The following is a 25,862-nucleotide window of genomic DNA, read 5'->3' as shown; positions in this document are numbered from 1 at the left end:
TCTGTGTGTTTTGTGTTTTTCAGAGGCAGTGAGACTGTAGAGAATGAGAGTGAAGCAGTGTGACCTGGAGTGGTCAGACACTTTGGTTCATCCTGGACCATCACTGTGTCCTGTCCTCACTTCAGCCTGCTGCAGAGCACTTCACCACGACGATGTGTGATCTGGGAAAATCAGGTAGATTTCAGTGTGTCACAGAAAAATGGCCGAGTGGATCAGAGTGGCTCTGAGACGGTCACGGGCTAGTGATGGACTCAAGGACCAGATGGACAACCCAACCCAAAGCCTTTTTCAGGGAATGTCAACATTTGTACAGCACATACTACTTCAGTGAACAACATTTAGATACATAACTTGCATTATTTTTTATTTGAAATGTGTTTTTTACAGATTGTACAGATTTTAGTGACATTTGTTTATTCCTATGAAAAATAAAGACTTTAATTACAAGTTACAGTCTCCACTGTTATTATCACTGATTTACATCATCCACCATTAATACATAATTTGTGGTTGAGATGCAAGACAAAGCTCTTAAGTACACAATTTAAATATCATTCCTGGCTAATGATGCCTCACTGTTCAGTTTACAAAAGTGTGCATATGTTCATATGGGTACATGTGAAATCTCACAGATTGACCTTGATGGTTTTCATTTCTGTTTTAATCATATCCTGCAATCACTGTAAATGTGTTGTATTTGTTCTAAATGAAATTCCCTCTTAATATTCCTGATAAAACATAAGTTCACAGTGACCTTCGACCATCAAATTTCAATTATTTCCCTCCTTTTTGAGTGAGAGGACATTTGTAATAAATGTGGTGAAATTCCTTCAGTCACAATCACGACAATGAGACAGTGAGTGATGACACCTGAAATATCCTCACTCTGTCCCCACACCCACAGCAAATCAAAGCACAGAGTGAAAGGGAGGAGTAAATATGAGAGCAGCTGCACTCATGGCAGCAACAGAAGGCTCAGCTTTGTGTTTGCATAATATTTATTTTAAAAAAAAGTGAAGAGAACATATATATATAGCAGAACACACACTATCCAAAGGCTTCACACATTCAACTTAGATTCATCAACACAAAGGAAATCACCGTTCTGACGTTTAGGTTGATGACTGCGTTACATCCCTTGACATCTCCTTCCTGGCTTTCTTGTTATCATTTACTTTGTGTGTCTTGGTCCTCTTTAGCTGCTGCTCGTCTAGTCTCTGCTGCTTCTTGTGCAAATACGCCTCCACGTTGTCATAACTTCTCTTGACCAGATGCTCAAACCTGCTGTTGGTCCTTGTATTGGCTGTTGTGTGAGAAGGAAGACAAGTCATTCCATGCTGTATAGAGATTTCTATAGAGGACAATATAATGAGCTAAATGAAAACACTTTTAGACACTGCTCTCAGTAATCAAGTTATTATTATTATTATTATTATTATTATTATTATTATTATTATTATTAATAGCATAAAAGGTCTATTACTGGACAATCTATTAAATGCTTCTGTGAGAAATGTCAAAAGTTATGACGGGATAACAGACTGAAAAAATATGATAGCAACAGCTATCACACACAATCTGAAATAGAGAGAAAACAGCAGCATATGTATGTGATGGAAACATCCAGGAAGTGACATATTCTGACACAATTCATGAATACACATAAGGACAAGTATTGGCTTCATCTTTTCACATACTGTATCACATACTGTACATAAATCAAACATTATTTTACTATCTAAAGTTATGGTTCAAAAAATGGTTCAACAATCTGAATGAGACAGATAAAATATGAGAAAATAAATATTCTCAGCTGTAAATTAATTAAGGGACAGTAAAGAGAAAACCACTTGATTTTAAAGGAAGCTGTAATAGACACTTGTTTTTTCATGAGAAGATATGCTCAATATACACTACCATCCAATAGTTTAGACATAGTTTATTTTCATGACTATTTACATTGTAGATTCTCACTGAAGGCATCAATACTATGAATGAACATGTGGAATTATGTAGTATTTTAGATTCCTCAAAGTAGCCACCCTTCGCCTTGTTGACAGCTCTGCAAACCCTTGGCCTTCTCTCAATGAGCTTCATGACGTAGTCACCTAAAATGGTTTTCACTTCACAGCCCTGTCAGGGTTCATGAGTGGAATTACTTGCCTTTTTAATGGGTTGGTACACAGCTGACAGCTCTATTTGACAACTGTTAGAATTCATATTATGGCAAGAACCAATCAGCTAAGTAAAGAGAAACGACAGTCCATCATTACTTTGAGAAATGAAGGTCAGTCAGTCTAGAAAATGATGAAACTGGCTCCGGGGATCTCCCCAGGAAAGGAAGACCAAGAGTCACCTCTGCTGCTGAGGATAAGTTCCTCCGAGTCACCAGCCTCAGAAATCGCAAGTTAACAGCATCTCAGATTAGAGCCCAGATCAATGCCACACAGAGTTCTAGTGGCAGACACATCTCTACATCAACTGTTCACAGGAGACTGTGTGAATCAGGCCTTTATGGTCGAATAGCTGCTAAAAAACACTACTAAGGAAAAGCAACAAGCAGAAGAGATTTGTTTGGGCCAAGAAACACAAGGAATGGACATTAGACCAGTGGAAATCTGTGCTTTGGTCTGATGAGTCCAAACTTGAGATCTTTGGTTCCACCTGCCGTGTCTTTGTGCGATGCAGAAAAGGTGAACAGATGGTCTCTACATGCATGGTTGCCACCGTGAAGCATGGAGGAGGAGGTGTGATGTTGTGGGGGAGCTTTGCTGGTGACACTGTTGGGGATTTATTCAAAATTGAATTGAACAATGAACCAGCATGGCTACCACAGCATCCTGCAGCATCATGCCATCCCACCCGGGTAGCGTGAATAACAATGACCCCAAACACACCTCCAGGCTGTGTAAGGGCTATTTGACCAACAAGGACAGTGGTTTAGGATGAGATGGACTGCAGAGTAGCGGGAAAAACGGCCATCAAGTGCATCTCTGTTGGAAAACCATTTCAGGTGATGACCTCATGAAGCTCATGGATAGAATGCCAAGAGTGTGCAAAGCAGTAATCAAAGCAAAGGGTGGCAACTTTGAAGACTAATATAAAACATGTTATTTCACACTTTTTACTACATAATACATATAACATAGTTTTGATGCCTTCAGTGCGAATCTACAATGTAAACAGTCATGAAAATAAAGAAAAACCATTAAATGAGAAGGTGTGTCCAAATTTTTGGATGGTAGTGTATATTGAGCATATCTTCTCATATGAAAAAATAAGTGTCTATTACAACTTCATATGCTGCTGTATTCTCTCCTCTACCATGGCCAAGAACAGCTAATGCTGTTGCTCCTATATTTATTCATTATCCTGTGATAACTAACGACATAAATGAATGTGTTAGCGCCGGATAAAAAGGCTTGTACATCTGTAGGCTTGTGCCAGTAGACCAAACAACAGGCCAGAATGTATAATTGATACTCTTCTACTGCACCAGTTGCTGCTACACAGCCACAACAATGTCATACAAGATTTTTTTATGAAATATGAGTATAGTCAACCCACATGATGGGAGATGAATCTTGGAGACACGGTGCACACAGAACTGTGCAGTTATTAGTAGCAGATAGTAGGGTGAGAACACCTGAAGTCCTTCCCGGTTACTGAAACCACCCTGGCTACACCAATTATACATTTGGGCCTGTTTACAAGTTGTTTGGTCTACTGGCACAAGCCTACACATGTGTACTTTTGCTGGCATGGCCGCTCTTGGCTTCTGTACAATACATCATGGTCTTAGTGCAATACAGTATATATTTCCATATTTGTATAAGCACTTATGTGGAGTGTTTTTAAAGTGGTCAGAGAAAGTATAATGAAAATTTCATTATACCCTCGGGGTCCCTCGATGTGTTATTGATAACCATTGCTCAAACAACAACAATAGTTTATGTCCTGTGGGCTAACAGATATCAGATGTCATTGACAGCTAGACCAGGAGGGAGTTGGACTATGTAAATGTGATGATACTGTCGCTTGGCTCCCAGAAGGTTTCTTCTGTCGCTACCTCACCTCCCTCTCAACCTTTCTGTCCCCCTCCTCTCCTCTGTCCCCCCCATTTTTCCTTTCACCCCAAATGGTCGAGGCAGATGGCTGCACATCTCTGAGTCTGGTTCTGTCAGAGATTTCTTTTTCTTTCTTTCTTTTTTTTTTATTTCCTGTTAAGAGGGAGTTTTTTTCTCTCCACTGATGCCTCGGTGTTTGCTCATTGTGTGAACTGTTGGGTTTCTCTGCGCTCCATGATGTTGTCTATGTACAGTTCCTTGTATGTTGTGACTTGGCGCTATACAAATAAAATTGAAGGCTAAAATTCTCCTAAACCAGTTTGAGGAGTGCCTACATTCAAATGGCCACATCTTCAAATATTTTCAGATTTCCATGTGTTAGACATTAATGCAAAGCTTAGGAATCAGTTTTTGAATCTGTAAATAACTCAAAATGCCCCTCAGCCTACTTGTTCCTGTTTTTTCATGGCTGGGCACAAATCATGTTATATTATTTATTTTCACATTAAATTGGAGGCAAATGGAGGTCTATACTTATATAGCGCCTATCTAGTTTTGATGACAACTCAAACAAACACCAGTTTTGCCATTCAACCTTTCACCCACACATTCATACAGAGCATCTATGTGCTGTGGCTTTTCTATCACGTTTCACGTATGACAAATGTTAAAAAATTAAGCATCTATGCTCATTACTGAATCATAAATGCCAATTTAAAAAATAGTTTTTAATTTGTGGAAACAGGTGCAGGTCCAGAGAGTGGCATCTGACTCCACATCCATACCACAGTCCATCAATTACTGATCTCACATGGAAAGGAGACATTCATAAACTCATCATAAAACAAATAAATACTGTTTACAAGAGAGGTCATGTGACAGATGATATGCGTCAAGACTCACCTTCAAGTGTCTTCCAGTGTGGCTGGAAGGCTTCAGTGACTGTCATGAGATCTTGGCTCTCAGCATCACACTAGAGGGAGCAGGAGAGAATGTAGGTCAGTGACAGGGGAAGGGGAACCCAGTTCACACAGGATGGAAGTACAATGAGAACATTTAAATATTTGGCAAAAACAGCATATAGCTGGTCAGTCCTCCTTCCTCTCTCATCCACTGCAGAGTGACACAAGTACTTAAACATGAGTCTGGTTCTGTAAGAAATTTCTTCCTGTTAAAGGCAGTTTTTTCTCTCCACTGATGTCATTGTGTGAATTGTTGGGTTTCTCTGCTCTTCATGATGTTGTCTATGTACAGTGCCTATAGATAATGTATGTTATGATTTGGCACTATACAAATAAAATTTAATTTAATGAGAGCATAGCTGGACAAATGGCAGTTAAAAGCTCTGATCACAAGGGAAAATATTCTCTGTTATGAGACTAAAAGGTCCCATTCAGGCCTGGTATTTACAGCCATCTTTAGTGATCTGATTGTATGCAGAATGTTCACAGCTGAAATTAAAATTTATCCTATGGGCTTCCGGGTTCACGGAGCCTTCAGTTACCAGGCTCCTCCTCTCCTGTGGAACCAGCTTCCAATGACAGTTCGGGAGGCGGACACTCTCTCTGTATTTAAAGTTAAACTTAAAACTTTCCTTTTTGATAAAGCTTATAGTTAGAGCTGGTTCAGGGAAACCTGGACCATCTCTTAGTTATGCTGCTATAGACCTAGACTGCTGGGGGATTTTCTTGTGGTGCACACAAGAAAACTTGGATTTGATTGAGGACTTTCGCAACTTAAATCATGGTGTTTAAGTTGCGAAACTTAAACACCATGATAGCTTTTCTGTAAGAAACACATTTGGGACCTTCTGACCACAACAAATTAAGAATGAGTTGGGTTGGTCAGTCGTATCATTCCATTATTACATGTAAATCTAGAGGGACGGCCATCAAAATTCATAAGGCCATTCCATTTAAAGTATTTTGCACAATAGCGGACCCAAACGGGCATTATATTTTCGTTTCAGGTAAACTATATAATACACCACTAGTTATTGCTAATATATATGGGCCCAACTGGGATGATGGCTTCTTTCGTAAATTGTTTTCAGCAATCCCCGTCCTTGAATCCCATTATATTATTATGGAAGGATATGGGCTTTCCGACCCATGGAGATTTCTATATCCCCAAAATAAAAAAAAATTGTTCCTTTCCCCAGTTCATCACACCTTTTCACATACAGATTTTTTCCCGTTAGCTATCGTTATCTTAGACCATGCCCCTGTGACCCTTGAGCTCTCCTTCCCAGATAAGCCAAATTCTCGTTTGGCGTTTCAACCCATTACAACTGTCAGATGAAGCATTTACCAATTCGAAGTAAGTACGAATGTCAACCCAGGGATATCTGCTTCACTGGTTTGGGAGACCTTCAAGGCTAACGTTAGGGGCCAAATTACAGCCTTTTCTGGATCTCAGGGGAAGCAGCGTAAGCCAATCTCATCGTAGAATGCTACTTACAAAAAAGCTACTTCTCAAATCTGAATTTGACACCTTGGCCACAGCGCAAGCAGAATCTAAGCTCCCCAGGAAATTAATGGTCATTTTAGAGACTTCTTTAGTTTATTATATAAATATGAAAAATACAATGACTCATTAACTTTTGATTCTTTTTATAAATACAACAAATACACATAAATATTCCCCAAAATTTCTACAAACCAAAAGGAAAGTCTGGATAAAGCGCTCACTATGCAATCTGGGAAAAGCCCAGGGGTCTCATGTATAAACCGTGCATACTAGAGCTGCAACTAACGATTATTTTAATAATCGATTAATCTGTTGATTATTTTCTCGATGAATCGTTTGGTCCATAAAATATCAGAAAACCTTAAAAATGTTGATCGGTGTTTGTCAAACCTGGAAATGATGATGTTCTCAAATGACTTGTTTTGTCCACAAATCAAAATGATTAACGTTAAATGATTTCTTTGTTATCCAGAGCAAAGAAATTAAGAAAATATTCACATTTAAGAATCTTAAACAATCAGAAATCTTGTTTTAATCATGAAAAAAAAAAAACTTCAAACCGATTATCGATTATCAAAATAGTTGTCAATTAATTGTTTCAGGTCTAGTGCGTACACACAAAAAGATGGCGTACACACTACAAAGCTGTGTGTGTGTGCATGAGTGAGAGAGGGAGACTCACTTGCTTACGTTGAGCAAATTACTGAAAATAATTTTCCAGATTAATATTTTCTTTGGCCTGTGATGGACTAGCAGTGTGTAGGGTGTAAATTCAGCTCACACGGATAAGTCATGTCTAAACATACATGTTACACCAGAAAAAAACATGCACAGGATCAACTATCAATGCACAGCCAGTTTTGTAAGCACCAATATTACTATTAATATTAACATTAATATGAGAGCAGTTGTTGTGACCCTGACATTTAGTTCCTTCGTGTTTATAACTAATTCCAAAAAAAAACAAACCTCATGTTTGCTGCCTCATTTGTCCTTTTTCTTCAGGAAGAAGGTGTCAGAGACTGCGTTTTAGAGTCAGTTGCATATTCATTTGTGGGTGGAACAGGGGCGTGGTGTGTTACTCATTCACCTCCGCTCAGTTTCACGTTTGATGCGATGTATAAAGAAAAGATGCGATGTATGAAGAAAAGGTGCGCAGGACTTCGCGTACGCACGGTTTTATAAATCCGAGAGTTTCTTTTCGGCATACTTTTCAAATTTTGTGCGTACGCCGTCTTTTAGTATGAAAGCTGTGCACCCTTTTATACATGAGGCCCCTGGTCCGGATGGCCGAGTTTTTTAAGAAATTCTCTACAAAAATTGTTTCTGAATATGCTTAATGAGTCTCTAATATCTGGTATTCTCCTCCCCTCCCTCCAGCAAGCCTCTATCTCTTTAATTTTGAAAAAGAACAAGGACCCACTTCAATGCTCATCCTACCGCCCTATGTCATTGTTAAATCCTGACGTTAAGGTGCTTGCCAAGGTTCTTGCACTCTGAATATGTCCTTCAATCAGAGGATCCCGATACACTCTGACCAGATTGGGTTCATCAAAAACCGGCATTCTTTTTTCAATATCAGGCGTCTTTTTGATATAATCTGTGATAATAAGGTTTCTCGGTGTCCAGAGGTAGTGGTTTCTCTAGGCGCTGAGAAAGCTTTTGATACTGGAAATTCGGATTTGGCCAGGGTTTTTTATCTTGGACAGCTTTCTCCTCTTCTGTTCGCGATGGCTATTGAACCGTTGGCCATTTGCTCTGCGTAGTCTCCCAGGGTTCAAAGGAATTACTAGATATAGGAATGTATCTCTATATGCTGATGATCTCCTTTTATTAATTTCCAAGCCAACTGAGTCGTTCCACATATACTAAAGACGTTAGAATGTTTTGGAAAGATTTCTGGTTACAAACTCAACTTTGACAAAAGTGAGGTATTTCCTGTTACTAAAGCTGCAGCCACAAATCTGCTTTCAACACTACCCTTTAAGTGTTAAAGAAAGGTTTTACGTACCTAGGGGTGGCGGTTACTGACAAATTTAACAAACTTTTTGAATCCAATTTTGAAACTTTATTCACACGTGTGAAGGATGATCTTCACCTTCGTTATTACCTTTATCTTTGGCAGGTAGAATTAATTCAGTTAAGATGACAATACTTCCCAAATTCCTTTATCTTTTTCAGTGTATTCCTGCATTTATTCCAAAGACATTTTTCCACAAATTAGACACGGCAGTTGCAGTTTATATAGGGCAGAAGGGTTCCCCGCCTACGTAAAAATGTCTGGCTGAAATCAAAAGGAGATGGTGGAGTGGCACTACCCAATTTTATATATTCCTACTGGGCTGCCAACATGCAACCAATCCTGCACTGAAGCGAGCGGATGATGATCCCCCTGCCTGGTGTCTGATGGAGTTGACAAAGCCTTTGAGTTGTGGTTTCACAATGGCATACGTATAGTGAGGAATCTGTTTGTTGGTGTCTTTGCTTCATTTCAGCAATTGGTTGAGAGGTTTCATTCCGAATTATCATCTGTTTACATACCTTCAAGTAAGAGACTTTTACAGAAAGAGGTACCAAGATTTTCCTCACACTCCAGCAGATACGCTGATTGATACAATCCTTAAAGCTCCCACGGCAATCAAGGGGTTAATATCTACTCTCTATAATGCAATTCTATGTCTTTGCTCTCCTTCTGACCAAACACCAACTACTTGGTCCCAGGATCTGAATGTTGATTTGTCAGTAGGGATGTCCCGATACAACTTTTTCACTTCCGATACGATACCGATATTGCAGCCTTGAGTATTGGCCAACACCGATATTGATCCGATACGATATCAGCAGAGTCATACATACTTTAATGACTTATTTTGTAGTGTGGAATGTTAGAATAGGCTTGATCAAGTGATAGTACTTAAACAGAGAACAATAGTCAGCAACAGTAGGTATGAGGAAAAACTGACCCATTTATTATTAACCAATGTGTTGCATCAATTATAACCTTCAACATAAGAATATTGGATTTTTTTCCATGTTAATTTCATAGTCTCTGGTTAATTTCATCAGGAGAAAAGGACTCAAGTGCTCAAGGGGGTGTTTTCAGAGCACCCGTGTTTTTTCAGAAAACACCCCTCTTGTTTTCACTATTTTGGATTAGCCCAACCCACACAGGGTGAGTGACTCGTCCCACAGGTAAACACGGAGCCCGAGGACCGCCCCGCAGACGTACTTAGCTCCGTGTGTGGAGCTTCAGGACACCTTTAAAACACAGACAGCTCTTGGCATGGCTGATTTCTGGGGTATAATTAACAAACGGAGGCTGTTGAAAGGTCGACAGGTGGCGCTGGTTTATGAAATAATGTTGTTTTAGCAGCGCGCCTCAGGATGAGCTAGCAACTCTTACTTAGATTCCACTAAATTATCAAAACCCCAATCTGATTTAGCTGCTTTTCTGAGGGACTGGAAATCACAATACCCACCAACACACTCATTGTGGATTTAGGGAGATTTTTTTCAAAACTCGAAAAGATTCGACACTTAAAGAGAGGTTCTGTATCTAAATTTAACGAATTGTGGCAGCTGTTCCTTCTGCAAATGTAAATTTACCGTTATTTGGCTTATGACTGATCTTTCTCTTGTAACTGCTCTGATAGGTGAGACCCCCCCTTTTATTGATATATTATATATATTCAATTTTCTTTTATTTGTTTGTATATTTATACTTTTTTTGTGCCTCTTTTGTTTGTAAGTATATATATGCTGTTATCATTCTTTTGAATATCCCTTGTGGCCCCTTTTCTGCTATCTCCTAATGTGTATGTGTTAAGAAAAAGAAAAGCAAATTAGATCTTGCTTCCCCACCCTTTATTCAAATACACCCTTTTGTAATAACTGTTTGAAATGACGGAATTATGTTTTTTTGATCTGTCTGTTGTCAGCAGGTTTGTGTATGCATTTATAAGTGTGTGCCCATGACCGTGTCCCCCACGGTTCAAAAACATGCAGAGGACACTCTAAAGTGACCATAGGTGTGAATATTAGAATGAATAGTTCGCTAGTTGTTGGCCATGTGATGGACTGGTGACCTTCTCCCTATGTCAGCAGGGATTGGCTCCAGCAAGCCCCCATGTGGAGGAAAAAGCAGTAGTGCCATAAGTGGGAGCCTGTATTTTTCCAGTCATGATTTATATTTTTCTTTTATGACACACTGACACCGGCAGAGCTTTTGTGTGTGTGGGTGTAGTACAGCCTTTCTCAAAGTGTGGTCCATGAGCGACCCCTAGTGGTCCGCGAGGTGACAAGCAAGTAAGATATGTTTTAAAATTTAAAATATCAGTGTTTTGATTTCAGTGTTTCTCATACGGCCTGCGACATACATGTGTTGTTTTCAATATCAATCATATAGTAGCCTATGTAAAATCAAAAAATATTTTGTGGCATTGTCTCAGTTAAGCAGAGCAGTGGACCGGTTTGCGACGTTGCCTACTGTTGGGGCTATTTTGAGTTAGGTGGTCCGTGAGTGTTTTTTTATGGGCTAAGTGGTCCTTGCCCTGAAAAAGTTTTAGAAACACTGGTGTAGAAGGTGAGTTCCCTTCAGTGAGTTTGAAGGGAAAACTCATACTGTTCTCATCTATGTGTGTGCATACACAAGTATCAAACTGTACCTCCCAGGAACCGTGTCTCTGCGAGTACATTTGCAGCATTTTGTCACTGGAGTCCATCAGCACCCAGAGTCTTCCTTCCAGGTCAAACGTCATGTCCAGGGGACAGTGCGGCAAGGTCAGTCTAGTGTGTGGCACAAGTTTCTCTTTACTCTCCAGGTTCAGAGTAAAAATTTGAACTGTTGGTAACCTGGGGACAAACAAAGAAAAGAACAAAGAAATGTGAATCGCTGATCACTAAGAGGATCCACATGCCAGTTCTTTTTGAGGAGGAGTTTGAGAATCAATTGGTTTTACTCAACACGTCAATAAAGCCACTTACTGCCTTAGCCACACCCTCAATCTTGTTCAGACATATGCCATAGATATTGGAAAATATAAAGATTTTTCCCAAAAACCCTCTCCTATTTATCAAAATTTAATTGTACTATAATGAATTACATTGAAAGAAGGAAAAAGATACCACTACAGTCGATGGGATGGGATGAGGGACAAAGGATGCAAAAGGATGCAAAAAGACAAGGTTTGAATCAAATGGATGGTGTTTCTCATCTCAGAATACATAATATGTCCAGCCTTGAGGTGAATGGATACTTAAATAGACAGATTCAAACACGCAGATAAACCCACCTTTCACACAGCACAGCGACGTGGTATTGATCAGGAGAGCTGGTGATATGACTCACTGTTGGCTTCTGGCAGAGAAAAGACAAACAGGAAGTAGATGAGGAGTTGATCGTCTCCTGCCTCTACTTTCAGATCTACTGAGATTTTTAGCATCTTTAGGCTCAATGTTTCTGGTTTTATAACATATATATATTTGTCAGTTAAAGCAAACTTAGTTTATTTTTTAGAAGTTTATTTATTTATTTATTGTATGTATATATATATGCTATCTTCCATGTTGTGTAACAGATCCAGATGTAAATACCTGGAAGTAAAAGCTGAAATGTTCATCTTTTGTCTCATATGCATCTTTTGATGTAAAACCCAATGTTTTCAGTCTATGGCAAAAATAACGAAATTGGCCTCACTGTTCCAATACAATAGGAGGGCACCGTAGTAATAGTATTAAAAAACACAACCTCTTTTTTCAATGTTATGCAGATGACCTGCAGTTGTACATGTCAATGAAGTCGTATGACAGTAATGAAGTTGTCAAGCTCCTGGAATGTCTTACAGACATTAGGACCTGGAAGACATATACTTTTTAATTTAATTCTGTACTGCCTCATAGGTACAGTACCAATACTTCAGCTTGCTTACCTTCTCTTCATCAGCCTCAGAGCTCAATTTCTCCACAAGGTGTTTGAGGTCGCAGCTCTGCAGCCTGCGACCAGACTCAAAATCCCATAGCTTCACAGTTCCGTCCTGACACAAACAAATGAGTGCTGTATGAAAGTATGAGTGAACAGGTGAATGGCAAAACTGTAGTGTAACGCATAGTGTTGATCAAGACTAAAAAAGTGCTATATAAATACCGACCATTTATCATTTACAAAAGCACATCACATTACAAAACATTGTTCAATCGTTCTTGATCAATCCTGTGTCAGCTCTGATCTTATGCCATCAAGGATTTATTTAACAGTAGATCGTTACTGAATTTAAGTATAATCATTTTTGTTTTTGGTCTGGTTTTCTTACTGTGATTAGAATGTATTCCCTCATATTTTCATATATATGTAAACTTATCACAAAAAGTAAGGAAATATGTGTTTGATTGATTATGTCTTTGTTGTAACAATTCTTCTTGGCAGTAAATCTTATACTGTTGGAAAGCCCATTTATTTCCCTTTTAAATGGTGCCACAATGCATTTGTAGGTTGAGCAGCAGGGTTGAGTACGTGGGTTGTGTCCATGAAAAACTTCTCTTCTCTGCCAATGCCAAACAGCTTATTTGGCTCAACGGAAAACAAGGCTTGTCATCATTGGAGTAAATCTCAATGGAGAGAGATATTGATATGAGATCTGCAACCAGTGTCAATCCCGTATCTTCACAGTCTGGGACCAAACTCTATCCTTCAGGATGACACGCTCGCCCCCAGAGACCAGGGTTTATCAGAGACTACCTCAAGAATTTGGATGTAGAGAGGATGGTATGGCCTTCCTGCCGTCCTGACCTCAACCCTATTGAACACTGATCAGCTTGGGCTTGCTGTTTGTGTTAGAGTGACCAACACAACCCCATTGGCTGACTTGCAACAAATGCTGGTTGAATGGGATGCCATCCCAGAGCAGTGTGTGACCAAGCTGGTGTCCAGCATGATTTCCTCACTTTTTGTGAATCCGAAAAAGATTATATAAGAAAACAACTGTACGATTATAAATCATAGTTTGAAATTCAAAAATAGAATGTGGCGAAGCTAAATGGGTTTAAAATCTTATATTTTGTTAATTACCAGAGAAAATAGTATTGTGGTTTAGAATTGCAACTAAGGATTATTTACATAATAAATTAATATGTTGATTATTTTCTTCATTAATCGATTAATCTTTTGGTCCACAAAATATCAGAAAACCTTAAAAAATCGGTGTTCGTCACACCTGGAAATGATGATGTTCTCAAATGTCTCGTTTTTGTCCACAAACCAAAATGATTAACTTTTAATGATTTTTCTTATCCAGAGCAAAGATATTAAGAAAATACTCACATTTAAGAAGCTTAAACAATCGGAAAGATTGTTTTAATCATGAAAAAAGCTTCGAACTGATTAATCGATAATCAAAATAGTTGTCGATTAATTTAGTAATTGATTGATAGTTTCAGCTCTATTGTGGTTTTAAACATACCTGAGCAAATTATCAAATAAAATCATGTAACAGGTAAATAACTTTTTAAATTTTTATCACAATATCATTATGCCTTTTACTAAAATGTGGGGACAAGTGAAACCAGAATATTGATGTTACGTGTGTGAATGTGTGTTTATTTAACTCACCCCTGATCCAGACAGCAGATAGTGGGAATGAGCTGATGGGATGAGCAGTGCACTGACGAACCTGAGAGATGAAGCAATAATCATGATACAATTTAAACCTGTGAGGAAATTAAGCAAATTTTCAAGGCACGCATCTTGGCCCTGTGACGAGCAAAAAACATGGAAAATAGAAAAAGAACATTGAAAAATTAACAGAACAGGCCTGTCCACATGAGCCCACTAGAGGGAGCTTTTACTCCACTAGTGGGACAGCAGACCAGCCAGCCTGTGCGGTTGCACAGGAGCGCACAACAGGGAGCCATTGCTCCACTAATGGGACAGCAGCCTGCTGCAATGAGCAAAATGTACACTGCAGTCACACAGCCTGCAGCCCATCTTCTCTGCCAATGCCAAACAGCTTATTTGGCATTTCCTCTCAGCCCAGTACTTCAGGCAGGTCGCAGTTGGGCCTGCTTGCGAATCAAGCCCAGCAGTGGCAGGTATCTGGGGCACCAGATTGGGTAATAAAGACTGTAACCAGGGGCTACAGACTTCAGTTTGCATCCACCTCACCCCGTTTCACTTGATCAGGCCTATTCTAACATTCCACACTACAAAATAAGTCAATAAAGTATGTATGATTCGTGCTGATATTGTATCGGATCAATATCAGTATTGGCCAATACTCAAGGCTGCAATATCGGTATCGTATCGGAAGTGAAAAAGTATCGCGACATCCCTAGTAGTCATTGTTTATTTCTCATTTAGTTTATAATAATTCATTTTTTGCCTGCTCAGTTTACAGTTTATACATTGTTTGTTTTCTGGAATTCAAAAAAATTGTTAAATCTTAGATTCTGTGTGGGTTTTTTTTCTATATGTGTATTCAGTGTTTCCTGTTACGTGTGTCTATTTAAGAATACTGTATGTCCAGCATTAAATATGCATGGCCGGAATTTTGAAATATTACCGGCCACATTGACAATCAAAAATATTTTCAAGCGTAAACTCTGGTTGGGCTGCATAAATAACATTGACTTGACAGCTTTAGAGCAGTTACGGTTACACAGTGTTTTTTCTCCTTTCTTTTCCATGGCCTAATGTCTCCCTAATTTGAGGGGGAGTACATTTCCATTTTAATGTTTATATTGTATAGTAATACATATGAATTCTAATTTCAATAAACTTTTTTGGTCCCCAGGGGGCAATTTAAAGCACACATTGCAGGTGTCAAACAGAACAAGTCAACTAAGTTCTAAGAACGTTAAGGCATATTTTAGACGATTCTATGATTAATCTTTTGAATTGAACACATCCAGCTGTTCTATATTGCATGTACTGCAGTTCTGTATGGGTCATTTACTCACTCTTGATGTCCCAGGCAGAAGGACTGGATGTTGTATGGACACCTGAAGTGGCTCACTCTGATCTTCTCATCACGGTCAGCGGTGACGATGTACTTATCATCTGGTGACATAGTCTGAAAGAAAGCAAGAGGGGAAGCTTAGTCACTCAACTAGGCCTTAATCCTAAAAAGTACAGAGGATGTATGTTAAAAATTCTTCTAAAATTCTGTAAAAACTTCAAACGACTACTCTATTAGTGTATTTGGTAGTGTACTTGGTAGTGTATTTGGTGTACTTGGTGTAATATTTAACCTTTTTCAAAAACAAAGAGTGCTACTGCTTCCTACTCTGATTGCCATTTCGGTCTTTTAATTGTTTGCAGGTGCGTGCCGCAGTGCCCCGGCGGCACCCTGGGGCTCATTGGGGCCTGCCTCTCAGTTGGGTGGGGCACTGCCAGTTGAGAAGCTGGCACCCTATATGGGTAGACACTCCTGCTTGCCCACTATGCTCTCTCCCTGCCAGGTTTGGTACATCCATTCCTCTATTTTTAGCATTAGGGTCTAGGGCAGGGGTGTCAAACTCATTTTTGTTCAGGGGCCACATACAGGATAATTTGATCTCAAGTGGGCCGGACCAGTAAAAATAGTAAAATAATAGCATAATAACCTATGAACAACAAGAACTCCTTGCTTTTTTTCTCCTTTGTTTTACATTTACTGAAGGATATTTTTACAAAACAAGACATTTCTTGAGAAATATAAGTGCAATTTCAACAATATCGTGCCTAAATGTACTATTTACACATCACACTGGATCTAAAACGTCACAAACGTTTAGTCACGGGTATCTGGAAGAGAAAAATATTGTATTTGACGTTACGTTTAGATTGTAATCGTAGTGTGAAATTTTAACAAATTCATCCTGTGGGCCAGATTGGACCCTCTGGCGGGCCGGATCTGGCCCCCGGGCCGTATGTTTGACACCCCTGGTCTAGGGGGTGGGTGGTGCATACGGATAGCTCTGCTGTCTACCAACAGTGGGATGTCCGTGGCACATCTTTCCCCTCAGTTTTAATTGCACATTATGGCCCTTTTCCACTACGGTCCTGGCTCACCTTGCTTTGGCAAGGTTTTCGGTTCCAACTGACAGATTCCATCGGAATTGTACGCCTCCAATGTAATGGATTGTTCTTAACAATTCTCTCATTTCACTGCACAACATTTTTTTCCAGTTTCCCCGACTCGCGGTACATTTACGTCACACTCCGCAACAACTCAGATCTTCACACCAATCCCTCTCTCCCTAGTTTGTGTCTTTCCTTCCTTCCCTCTCTCTCTCTCTCTGTATTCTCATCTTGCAGGATCAAGATCCAGTTTTATTATTTTGCTATAATTAAAAGTCGATATTAGTATAATTTTTATCAACACTCTCTGTTGCTGCTTTATAAATGACATTGTATTGCTACACACATGTTATCATTGACTGTATAAACTTGATACAGTTGTTGTGTATCTGCTCCTGGTCTCACTCTCTCTCTTCTGTCTTTACCTCATCTTCCTCTTGTCCTTTCTCTCCCCCTTCTGTCCCCCACCTCTCCTCTGTCCCCCATTTTCCTTTCACCCCAACCGGTCGAGGCAGATGACCGCACATCTCTGAGCCTGGTTCTGTCAGAGATTTCTTCCTGTTAAGAGGGAGTTTTTTCTCTCCACTGATGCCTAGTGTTTGCTCATTGTGTGAACTGTTGGGGTTCTCTGCTCTCCTTGATGTTGTCTATGTACAGTGCCTTGAGATAATGTATGTTATGATTTGGCACTATACAAATAAAACTGAATTGAATTGAACCACACAAGGAAGTGTCATGGAGAGGAGAAAGTGATCCAAAGTCTGGCTCCATTTCACCAAACAGGCAGAAAATTCTGCCTTTAAAAAGAATGATTCTGTGAACAAATCTTTGTAATTATCTGAGTCTAATGATTCAGTACACTGAAAGCAACTGCTTTACAAGTCACTAGTTTGTGTGTCACAGCCACGGCCACATAGTAGTGTAAAATAAACCAAGGCTCTCAAGTCAAATATGGATGAAAATATTCTTACTGGTCTCAGCTGGTGAACATTTTCAATACATCCTGAGGATGGATTCACATTCACACGTAAAAGACTGCTGCCACTTGTTTCGCAAAGAGAAACAACTAAATGGGTTTTTTGTGACCACCTCTAAAGGCTTTTCAGTGCATTCAAACCTTAACTTAAACATGTGATCTTATCATTAAGGATGGATGTCTCCTGTGCATGATGATGTGGCTATACACATATGAAACCTCATGAGGCTGGACCTTGTGATGAGAGGGTTGTCAAAAACATCTTAATTAGCTGTGCATTTTTCAGCATTTTCAAATTACATACATTGTTAATTATTCCCTAGACTACACTGATAGTGGTGTTAGTGTTCCTTACTATTGCTAGCAACATGGACAGGTGCCCCATCTTCAATTCACCCTCCCTCTGCGGCTCCACGACTGAAAAGGAGTACACGTCTCCTGATTTGTCAGCCACCAGGAGCTCGTCCTCAGCCTGACTGAACACAAGGGCTGTGCACCTCCTGACCACAAACCTGTGCAAGTCAAACACACTTGTCAATAACATGTATGCCATTTCACACATCACTATCAGTGCATTACACAGAAAGTTTAAAGTTGTACCTGATGCTGATACATTGCCATGAAGCATCACCACAGTGTAAGAGAATCAGTCTCTTGGTGTCATCAGTTAATGCCACCAGCTTTCCAGAGGGAGACACCGCAAATGCGAGGACTTTGTCACTTCCTGTATCTTCTGATGCACCATCATCATTTGATCTTTAGGAAAGAAAATTAGTTTAAATACATAGTCTTTCCCTGATCTTGGAGATGTTTTTATGGATTATCTGCATAGTTTTGGTATTGGCCAAAAAAGGTATTAGATGTTGACAAACATGCCAATATTACTTCATATGACAAATGACTAAAACAGTAGGCTGAATAGGCTGTTACCATTTTGCTGGCACCCTCACCAACCATTATTTTTCATGTTTATTTATCATGTACAATAAAGATAATGCATAGCTACATCTGTGACATGAGTAAAACATTTTAAAAAGAGATTTTGAAGAGAAAAACATAGTTAATAGACCTGCCAACCACATTTAGCAGATACGCATTTTGACATTAAACTACACTGCTACAATGTGTCACTTTAAACTACACGAAAAGGGAATAACGGCTTTCAGTTCATCAGTTACGTGCATCAGTGCAGCAGCCCACAGGCTACAGATCCGGAGAGAGGCCAAATTGCAAGTGACAAAATCGATTTTATCCCTCTTGGCCCATCGATAGTCTCACTGCTTTCCCATGGGAGGGCGGCACTGAACACCGTTCCAAAGCTAAATGGACCATGTTTTGGGAATATTTAAGATTCTGATATCAACCGATACCGATACACAGTGCCCTCCAAAAGTATTGGAACAGTGAGGCCAATTCCTTTATTTTTGCCATAACTTTAACACATTTGGGTTTGATATCAAAAGAGTAATATGTTACAAGAGATCCACATTTCAGCTTTTATTTCCAGGTATTTACATCTGGATCCGATACACAATTTAGAAGATAGCATTAAAAGGATTCAAGTAAATAAGACTTAATATTTAGTTGTAAATCCTTTGATTTCAATAACTGCATCAAACCTGTGACTAGGGGTGGGCAATATGACAATATTAGATTATTAACAATCTGCCGAAACAGAGAGATCACAGTATCGTCTATGGCAGATTCTATCCACTGCTGTTCTGCTCGCATCAGTAGTTTTTTTCCTCAGTCAAATCCCACTATTGGCTATTCCATCTCACGCACCACCCTAAAGACACGTCGATCAACCAATCATAACAAACTACACCACAGCCAGCAGAGGCAACAGGTAGCAAACCGAAACAAACTAACACAGGCAATCGATAAAGGCACTCCCTATGACAAGACTAGCAAGCGTTGGAAAGAAGTATCTGAAGCAGCTACCTTTTACCTCCGCGCTATGAAGTGCCCAGCCGTAAATACTTATCAGTACTGCCATTCCACGTCTACCAACTAGCTTGTGTTGTTTACCTTTTAAATCCAATGATAAACAGTCTGACACTGAGTGTGTCAAGGTTCTTGTTAAATGTCTATTGTACTTGACACAAGTTGGCAAAAATGCACATTGCAAAAACTGATTCAAATCTCTTCAGAAATGTTCTTTGGCCTAAATGCTCGGTTATATTTTTTTCTTTTAGGGCTATGTTTTTAAATAGGAAAATACAGCATTGTTCAAGAACTTACAATAGTTAAAAATCAATCTAAAAAAATATGATAAAACCATGAACGTGATTTTACTGTAAAAAAAATAAATTGCGATATATTTTTGCCATATCGCCCACCCCTACCTGTGACCCACTGACATTACCAAATTTGTGAACTCCAGCTTGGCCTTCCTATTCTTCTCGCTAATGAGTAATTAAATTTTAGGTCACATATCGCCTGTTGTGGAATTAAAATACATTGCCTACTTTTATTGTGATGCCCCACTGGATACATTCCACAAATAAACATGGTCTGTACAAAATAAGAATAATCAACTTATGTTATGAAGTGCCATTTATTTATCACATTTTCTTTCAACTATTTTGATAATGGCACATTTTTATCACAGTGCTGAGCTTCACTAAATGGCTAGATCAAGACCAGCATGCATACCTGGCTAACGTTTGAAGACTATATATCTGTTGTGAAGCTGGATACAGCATCAGAAATTAGCTTCCTGATGTGTCTGTAAACACGTTGCTACATTTTATTACATTGCTGTACAAATGCTGCGTGTACCTCTGTGTGATTCTTCTTTAGGTGCATGATTAAATTGGAGGTATTGAATGAAGACGTCCTGGTTCCTCCTCACATAACCAAAGCGTTGCAGTCATTACAAATGGCGAAGTAATTTGCAAAGTAGTTCCAACCCACGGACATAACTGTAACTTAGGCCGGCACTTAGTGAGCGAGCTGAGCTTGTTAACCACAAAGAGCTACACACTGTGGTTATGGTTGTGCATCATGGTGCAGTTTGACGAGGTCAATCGTGCAATGGAAAACGTAAAAGGAGCATATTGTAGCGTGTTGGGAGGGTAGGTGGGCAGAGCTTCTACGCACATATCGAGTTTGTTAAGCATAAATGTTTTCTAAGTTAACTAAATGCGGTATATTTGTGCAGGCATGGTGTAGTAATCATTGTTTTACTGTTTTCATACATGTTTAACTAGATTACTGCTACTTTTGTGTTTTGCACCACGAGTGTTCATGGAGTTAATGACCATCTGGATTTTCAATGAATGCGGTGCCTTAATCAACGATGCGAGTGTCAAAATAAAAGGCACTTCTTGTTCAATTGAATTCCCTCTACTCATTACTTACTGCAACTCGAGCATTTGCGCACATATTTTGGTGAAATCCAGGCATTACTTTTTCGCGTTTTCATTATCGGCAGAAAAACCGATACCGAAATGTATTGTATTTCTGTGTCGACAGAATACAATTATGTCATATTCCCAATTCTGTCTTGCACTGTCATCCATTGTCTTGTGTTTGGAGATTGTTTGACAGTTTAACCAAGTACTGTCAAAAAACAAAAGCCAGTCTGAAGAGACTCTAGATTTCACATGGTGTTGGATCATAAAATGTGTTTGTGCGCATATTTCTCGTTACGTGTGTCTATTTAAGAACATTGTATGTCTGGCATTAAATATGCATGGACGGAATTTTGAAATATTAATGGCTACTTTGACTGTCAAAAATATCCCTAGCATAAACTCTGGTCATAACATGCCTTTTGTGATTTTCAGTTATTTAGAATGTCCAATGTCCTTTTAAGACATTGGACAAATATAAACTACATTTAAAGTGAATCAGCGTAATAAAGGGTATAAACTATATAGGTTTAAATAGCATGTTAAATAAGAATTACCATTTCATTAAAAGAGTTCTTGTTTTCTTCATTGTCTATTTCTATGTTGAATGTCTGACATAGAAGTGAGTGGGGAAGCGATTAGTAAGCATGTGAGAGATACATATTAATTATGTGTGATCAGCCAAAATGACAAACCAAAAGGTAATCGAAAAATTGGATAATTTTTTGGGTGTGTATGCGTGCTGCAAAACCTCAATATGTAAGAACAAGAAATAAAAAAATAAATAAATCAAGTCTGGTTGACAGGTCTAAGTTAGGGCCATACATATTTGGACAAAGACATATATTGTGTCATTTTGCCTCTGTACACCACCACAATGAATTGAAACAGAACAATCAAGATGTGATTAAAGCATGAACTCTTAGATTTAATTTGAGGGATTGAACTGTTGAGCAATTATAAGCATTTAATAGAATAAGCAGGATGATTTCTGAAATGTACAGGGCTAAACTCTCTGCTCAGATTCAGCCAAATGCTGCAAAATTGATAGGACGGCATTTCACATTACAGATGGATAATGAAAGCAACGCAAGGGCTTTTGAAGATAAAGAAATTGAATGTTCTGTGGCCAAGTCATCCCATGCTTTTCAGTTACTGACAACTAAACTGAAGGCAGAAATACCTGCACACAAGAAGCAACTGGAGGTGGTTGCAGTAAAGGCCTGGCAAAGCATGTCTAGAGAGTAAACTCGACATCTGGGGATGTCCATGGATTCCAGACTTTCCAGCAATTATTAAAACTAGCCTTCAATCCCTCAAATTAAAGCGGAGCGTCAACAAATCTTGATTGTTTAATTTCAAATTCATTGTGGTGCATTGTGGTGCAAAATGAAAAAATGTGCATCCGTCCAAATACATATATGTTATTTGGCGGTCCTAACTGTACATGTTAATTGGCCCAAGCACTTCGAATATATATACTGTATATAGGCATATCAGATATTGGCAAAAAGTAAATATCATGCATTTTCTGATTTTGAAAAACATAAAACTTTGATTTTTGTCTGACCTGTTCCATTTTTTAAAATTCATTATTCATTCCATAAGTGAGCATTTATCCATTTACCTTTGCAGACATCATCTATTGACAAAGTCGTCTTCTTATTTTTTTTACCTGTTTTCATTCGTTTTGTTCTTTGGCTTCTTCTCAACAGTGCTGCAGTCAAACACATATGGGTCTCTGTGATTGAGCACAGAAGAACAGATGAATAAAATATGAATGAGTGGGAAAAGTGTTTTAAGTTTGATCCAGTGTTATGGCCGTACTGTGGAGGCTTGTTTCCACCACTTGGAAAAAAGGCAAAGGCAAGATATACGTATGATATACTATGTGATATATACCTAATGTCGTCATAATTTTAGTATAGTATCTCTTTAGTATGAGTTATGATCTCATATGACCCGAGTGGCGGAAACAGGCGTCCATACAGTTGAGTTTACATTTCCGAAAAAACATTGGAAATACATGAATTATTGCTAGATGATTATAAGCTGTATCGCACATTCAAGATGCATCTGAAATTCACCTGCCATTAGTAGTCCTTTCTGAATGTAAAGCAATACAAACATACTATAGCATTTCTTACAGCATTATCTGGAGAACTGAACGTTTTCCAGCTTTGTACTGTGTACACGTGAAAAACAACTAAAAACCTTCACTGTAGGAATAAACACTGACAACAAGCTAACACTGCTAACTTGTACAGGACACACTATTTCCGGTGAAAGATATAAGAGATTCAAACCTGCTCTGTTTGCTGTGAACCGCTACTATTTTTTTGTCGCAGACGAGAAGACACCAGTCTCCACAAAACCCAAACGCAGCCATAACTGACGTAGTACAGGCGAACCATCCATGAGGCGAACACGCGACAGGTTCCTATTCTTCTTTACTGAGGTTTAATGGCGGTTGGCAGACAGCGATTTGGTGCATTACCGCCACCATCTGGTATGGAGTGTGAATCAAAATGTGGACGTGTATCTCTCTCTCTCTCTCTATATATGTATATGTATATATATACATATATATGTATATATATATCTATAAATATATATTTATAGATATATATAAATACAAAAAAGCATACATATTATCAACTTTGTGGTTTTAGGAAAATTAAATAATATTTTGGAACAGTCACTCCGGTTCTTTTGTATAATATTTACCTATTCTAATTCCTCATCAATGTCTCTCGACTTTTAAATCTTTCTCAAATCTTTCTTAAATCTTTCTCAAATTTCTCTTTCTTTCCCATCTCTGACATTGAGTTATAACACGATGAACTGTTTCCTCCTACCCACAGTGATCACATCTGCCTGTTGTGTTTATTGATCATGAATAGTATTGGGGGTTTTTTTGGTGTTACCATCGTTTAACGTTGAAAGGCAGCTCATACAGGAAAACAATTATGTGAGTAAATCAAATTATACAAATTGATACTAATGAGAATAAAGCGGAATGTATCACATCACAATCTCGCCTTAAGATTACTTTCACATTGTCATCCGCATTGCCTCGGTAACTCACTAACATCAGTCATACAGTCATGTACATACAATGAGATAAACCTAAGACGAGTTTAAGAGGATTCTATTAACTGCAGTCTTAAAAGTGATCACATTTGCAATAGCAGGGAAAACCAAGGCTGGGATTTCATTCCACAGCCTGCTTGTTCTTGGAACATATGAAGATAAATGAAGCTGAGTGTTGGATCTTGGGACATTGACGAGGTGTTGGTGACCACTTCTAGTTGATCGGGTCACTCGAAATCCAGTTGCTTGTGTTGGCAGGATTATTGTGAGTTCCTCAGAGGGTTGCAGGAAGATGTGCCGGTAGAAGGTACTAAGACTGGCCAATTCCCTCCTGTGGTCTAAAGGGAAGATGCCGGCCCTTTGAGGGTCCCATATTTGGAGTTGGTGTACAACTTTCCTCTGAAGTCTGTCTAGTAGGTTTAGAGCTGTTGTGCCAGCTTCGCTCCATATTGGGGAAGCGTATTCCATGAGGGGACGGACATACGCCTTATATACTGTTATCCGAGCCTTACTCATCCAAGGATATATAACCTCCTAACTGTCTTCTTGGCAATACTTTTGATGAAAGGAGTCCAGGTTAGAGGTATTTTTAATCCTGTATGACCAAATCTGATCCTTGATATGATATTTTCCTCTCTCCTACTTCTTTCCATGCGCCTAGCCTCTCTCACTTTTCTTTGGATTTTGAAAAAACATCTTCCTTTCCTCTCCTTTGTTTTTGCCACCTCTTCTTTAGTTTTTGTTTAATGATGCTCTTCATTTCTGTTTTGCTCTTCAGTCACCCCAATGTGTGCTGGAATCATACGAATGGAACTGTGAGTCCCATCATCTGAATTCTGTATAGTGTTTTCTGTATTTCTATTATGATGTCTTGTCTGCTTTCTGAGTGACTGAACTGTAGGCTTGTGAGTGATGAACTTGAGTCTGTGCAGATGGTTGTTCTTTGTGGCTGTATTTTCTCCACAGACTGGGCTGCTAATAAAATAGCAATAAGTACTCTTGTGTATACTGACACTTTATCACTTATCTGTTTCTGTGTTTTAATTTGAAATTCTGGTACAACGCACCTGCGTATACTTGAATATAACAATGGTAACTGTCTATATAAGCTTGTACTGAATATGGATTCTGGCTCAACATTTCTTTGTTTTTCTTCTCTAACAGCATAAGGTCTATGGGGGCATCTGGAAGTATCCATGGCGGCATTGTTGACAGTGGTTCTGTTGGGCAAATGCTGTATTGGTCTACTGTAAATTCTGATACTATTTGATTGATTGTCCATCAAAAGCATTTTTTGTTCCCTTTCTCCTTTTCCCAACATGGTTTTAATGTATCTTGTGTTGGATGATTCTGATTATGAACCTGTAGTCTGGTCCAGTAATTCAATGAGTTCTGTCGGGGTTGTCTTAAAGATTCCTGTGCATAATCTTAGAGCCTGATATTGTAGTGTGTCAAGTTTTTTGAGATGTGTGCTTGCTGCAGATCCATACACCACACAACCATAATCTAACACTAATCTCAGTAACCCATTATGTATAACCCTTAAAGCATTTCTATCTGCTCCCCTTTCCCTACCAACTAAACATCTCATTATGTTCAATATTTTCTTACATTTGTCCATTCATTTCTGAATATGTAACTATGTATGTCTATGTGACGTTTAGTATTTCTAAACTCTTCTTTAGTATAAAGTATTTCACTCTCTCCAATTCCTGATTGTATAATTTCAGTTTTACTCTATCATCAATTTTTTTTATTTGTCTTATTATTCGTCTTTGTTTTATTAACTGAAAATGTAAAGCCCAATTTATATGCCCATTCTTCAATTTTCATAATTGCTCTTTGTA

At 38.8% G+C, this 25,862-nt stretch overlaps 2 protein-coding genes across 4 annotated transcripts in view; one reads left to right on the top strand and one right to left on the bottom strand.

Annotated features, from left to right (window-relative positions):
- Window positions 1-408, top strand: part of pde9aa (phosphodiesterase 9aa) — a 40,902-nt gene extending 40,494 nt beyond the window's left edge. Inside the window, exon 19 of one of the 3 annotated variants that reach the window (XM_044014877.1) lies at window positions 24-408. The gene's annotated coding sequence lies outside the window, so the exon portion shown is untranslated. The remainder of the gene's footprint in view (window positions 1-23) is intronic. The other 2 variants (XM_044014869.1, XM_044014885.1) reach the window with 2 other exon arrangements.
- wdr4 (WD repeat domain 4) lies at window positions 391-23,375 on the bottom strand. The gene is made up of 11 exons (XM_044014898.1): window positions 23,229-23,375; window positions 22,598-22,663; window positions 18,164-18,319; window positions 17,919-18,075; window positions 15,486-15,598; window positions 14,140-14,200; window positions 12,464-12,568; window positions 11,828-11,892; window positions 11,201-11,387; window positions 4,971-5,040; window positions 391-1,303 (listed from the first exon to the last, which is right to left on the bottom strand). Exons 1-11 carry the CDS (start codon window positions 23,309-23,311, stop codon window positions 1,113-1,115), a joined length of 1,254 nt encoding a protein of 417 aa, XP_043870833.1. The 5' UTR covers window positions 23,312-23,375; the 3' UTR covers window positions 391-1,112.
- Window positions 23,376-25,862: the final 2,487 nt, after the last annotated feature.

Source organism: Solea senegalensis, linkage group LG2 (assembly GCF_019176455.1).
Source record: "Solea senegalensis isolate Sse05_10M linkage group LG2, IFAPA_SoseM_1, whole genome shotgun sequence".
Classification (NCBI taxonomy): domain Eukaryota; kingdom Metazoa; phylum Chordata; class Actinopteri; order Pleuronectiformes; family Soleidae; genus Solea; species Solea senegalensis.
The sequence above is the reverse complement of the archived record's forward strand: the minus strand, read 5'-3'. Positions and strand labels throughout refer to the sequence as shown.

Coding starts and splice junctions, on each gene's coding strand:
- wdr4 (XM_044014898.1), bottom strand. CDS start 23,311: ATGGCTGCGTTTGGGTTTTGTGGAGACTGGTGTCTTCTCGTCTGCGAC. Junction 18,320..22,597: donor AACAAAACGAATGAAAACAG/GTAAAAAAAATA, acceptor TCTTTCCTAAAG/ATCAAATGATGATGGTGCAT. Junction 5,041..11,200: donor AGAGACACGGTTCCTGGGAG/GTACAGTTTGAT, acceptor TGCTCCCTCTAG/TGTGATGCTGAGAGCCAAGA.